Genomic DNA, 3,512 nt, shown 5'->3' with positions numbered 1-3,512 from the left:
TGGTTTTTTTCTCTATTATTTATCTTTCTTAGAAAACCAGCAGTTGTGATTTAAGCACATTTTTCCAGTCAATGTAATTCAAAGTGTACTTTAGAATAATAACACACTGCTTTATAGGTGTGGTTTTGCTTTGTATTTGGTTTTTATACCATCTGATTGCATTGAGCATTTTTTCCTTTCTTGTCACCTAGTGGTTACTCTTTGTTGAGAGATCCCCATCATAATAAAGGGCTTGCCTTCAGTGAGAAAGAAAGAGATGCACACTACTTAAGAGGACTCTTACCTCCCGCATGCATCAGTCAGGAGCTTCAGGTTCTTACATGTCTATGAATTTAAAAGCAGTTATTTGAGATTGTTACTAAGGCTTCGTTTGGGGTGGCTTTCTTACTGCTTCTTAAAACAATTTTTTAGTATAAAAATTTTATTTGTTGTACTAAAAAGCTGCTTTAAGAAGCAGTAGGAAAGTCGTCCCAAACGAAGCCTAAATTTCAATCTTTTATTAATCCGTTCATTTCTATCCCGCAGGAAAAGAAGCTTATTCACAATCTTCGTCAGTATCAAGTTCCACTGCAGCGATACATGGCAATGATGGATCTTCAGGTTCTTTTTATATTTGTTTCAGGATACCTTTAATCTTGCTAATGATACTTTGTTTGGTCGTACTTGTGTCTTACCTTCACTTTTGCAGGAGAGAAATGAGAAGCTTTTCTACAAACTTCTTATTGAGAACGTTGAAGAGTTGTTACCTGTTGTTTATACACCAACTGTTGGGGAGGCTTGTCAGAAATACGGTGGTATCTTTAGGCGTCCACAAGGTCTTTACATCAGTTTGAAGGAAAAGTATGAGGTTACATGGCCTGGTTGCTTTCTTTTTTCAGGGTATATTTTTTAGTTATGTTAATGAATCTTTTGGGGTTTGCAGGGGTAAGATCTTAGAAGTTTTGAAGAACTGGCCTGAGAGGAGAATTCAGGTTATTGTGGTCACTGATGGTGAGCGTATATTGGGTCTTGGAGACCTTGGTTGCCAGGTCAAGTTTGTTTAACCATGTTTTGCATAATAAGAATAGTTTAGTAAATGTGTTAGGCCAGCTGAACCGATCCAACCTGGATCGGTTCAGGTGTATTACCACCAAACTAGGGGGAGGGCAGATGGCCTAGTCGGCCCAAGTAATTAATATAATGGGTGTTTAGGAGGGAAATTTGAATTAGAGGGCTTTCTAGGGATTTTGTATGTCTCCTTTTGCTTTAATTAGGGGTTAATGATAGAATTAGGGTTTCATCTTGAATTTGAAAGGAATTGGAGATCTAGAGTTTGTGTTCTTGGGCTCTAGGCTTGGCTAGAGAATCAAAGAGTTGTTTATTCCTCCCGAATTAAAGAAACATATATATTTTGATGTTTTCCTGTATCTACTAGTGGAATCCTTCGTTTTCTCCCAGTTTTCTACTGTTTTTCCCAAGAAATCTGTTGTTGGTTGCTGATTTTCTGCTGTAAACAGCAGTTTTGTTCCCTGTTTTCACCAATTGTGGTTAGGTTTGCTTGTGAACTCAAGTATTCCCCATAGGGCTGCTTGCGAACTCAAGTATTTCCTATCAAAATGCTTATAAATTGTATACTAAAAAATAGAAAAAACTCTTAAATTTAACAGGGAATGGGGATTCCTGTTGGCAAACTCTCTCTTTATTCTGCTCTTGGAGGAATTCGTCCATCTGCAGTAAGCATCTCTTAATCAACCTGATCTTGTCCAAGTTCTAACTGATTATAATATGCTATTACTAATGTCTTATTTCTAATTCAGTAAATGTGTTAATGTTTCTTGCGCCAATTTTTTCAGTGCTTACCTATCACCATTGATGTGGGGACAAATAATGAGCAATTACTGAATGATGAGTTCTATATTGGATTGAGGCAGAGGCGTGCCACTGGGAAGGTATGACATATCTATAGAAGTAGTTAAAAGCTTCCATGCATGACTAAGGCTTCGTTGGGATGATTTTTTTACTGATTCTTGAAGCTGCTTTCTAGTACAAAAATTTTAATTTTTATACAAAAAAGTTGCTTTAAGAAGCAATAAAAAAGCTGTCCCAAACGAAGCCTCTTCTTAAAATAGTTTTTTAGTAAAAAATTTTAATTTTTATATTAAAAAGCTATTTTAAGAAACAATAAAAAGTCATCCCAAACAAAGCCTAACTCTTGCTTTTCTTATGTTTAGGAATATTCTGAACTGCTCCATGAATTCATGCGCGCTGTTAAGCAAAATTATGGGGAAAAAGTTCTCATTCAGGTTGGCTCAAGTTTTTACTCAAAATAAAGTTCTTCTTATGCTGATATTTAATGTTATTAAGTCAATGTGTGTATGGCCATGCAGTTTGAAGACTTCGCTAATCATAACGCATTTGAATTGCTTGCAAAGTATGGAACCACTCATCTTGTGTTTAATGATGATATTCAGGTAAGATGGACACATTTTGGATTGTATGATTCATCATTAAACTGTTGCAAATCTTTAATTATTTAACAGAGATTTGTTTGATTATTGCAGGGGACCGCTTCTGTGGTACTTGCTGGAGTTGTTGCGGCATTGAAGTTAGTTGGTGGGACAATAACAGAACATACATTCTTATTTTTCGGTGCTGGCGAGGTTTTATTTTTTGCTTTATTACTTGAATGTTCACTTTTTGTGTTTATGAAGCTTTCAATATGCTTCATTTCATGTTTTTTCATGGCTGTCTTTGGATTTGGCCTCAAACATTTTTTTTCCATTTTTTATTTCTTATTGGTTTTTGTTGAAACTAAGGAGGAAGATCTTGAGAGATCTTCTTGCAAGAGATAGAGAGAGGAGAGGGGAGGAGGGAGAGGGAAACCGTGAGCCAAAAAACTCAGTAATCTTTATTCCCTTGGCTGCCTATTACAAGCCTAAACACACTTATTTAAAGACTTCTAAAGGCTATACAAATAGCTCCACAAATGACTACATATGCCATACAAAAAACCTATACAAAAACAAACCTAAAAATCTAGAATAATATCTAACATTTTTCTTCGTCTCCATCTTTTGGGCTGTGTTATTGTCTATCCAGTGCAGTTTCTTTTCAGTGAAAGTGAGTACTAATCTTATTGCTTTCAGGCTGGTACTGGTATAGCTGAACTTATAGCACTGGAGATGTCTAAACAGGTATCATTCAGTTGCCATTTGATTGTTAGCTTTCTATAAAATTATTTCTTAGGCTTCGTTTGGGGCGATTTTTTTGCTGCTTTTTAAAGTAGTTTTCTAGTACAAAATTTAAATTTTTTATACTATAAATCTGCTTTAAGAAGCAAAAAAAAAGCCTTCCCAAACGAAGCTAATTGTTATTTGGAGTTTTGAACTTGTCCTTTCATGAAATTTGATTGTCAGCTTTCTTTGAAAGATCTTGCTTCTGTGCTTTAAGGTTCAATTTTTTTTATCCAACCTTTACTTTCCAGCTAAATATGGTGTCATTTTTTGCAGACTAAGGCTCCTGTGGAAGAGACT

The 3,512-nt window shown here is 35.4% G+C and overlaps 1 protein-coding gene across 1 annotated transcript; it reads left to right on the top strand.

Moving 5' to 3' along the window:
• Positions 1-180: 180 nt before the first annotated feature.
• Positions 181-3,509, top strand: LOC110116250 (NADP-dependent malic enzyme-like; the record flags this gene model as incomplete). The annotated part of the gene is made up of 11 exons (XM_020849762.1): positions 181-312; positions 526-600; positions 689-840; positions 923-1,028; positions 1,647-1,712; positions 1,833-1,928; positions 2,211-2,282; positions 2,367-2,450; positions 2,541-2,639; positions 3,126-3,173; positions 3,489-3,509. Coding segments are annotated over exons 2-11 (765 nt in total), but the record flags the coding sequence as incomplete, so codon positions are not given.
• Positions 3,510-3,512: the final 3 nt, after the last annotated feature.

The sequence above is a fragment of the Dendrobium catenatum genome, unplaced genomic scaffold (genome assembly GCF_001605985.2).
Source record: "Dendrobium catenatum unplaced genomic scaffold, ASM160598v2 original_scaffold_282798, whole genome shotgun sequence".
Lineage (NCBI taxonomy): Eukaryota > Viridiplantae > Streptophyta > Magnoliopsida > Asparagales > Orchidaceae > Dendrobium > Dendrobium catenatum.
This window is presented reverse-complemented; position numbering and strand designations above follow the sequence as displayed.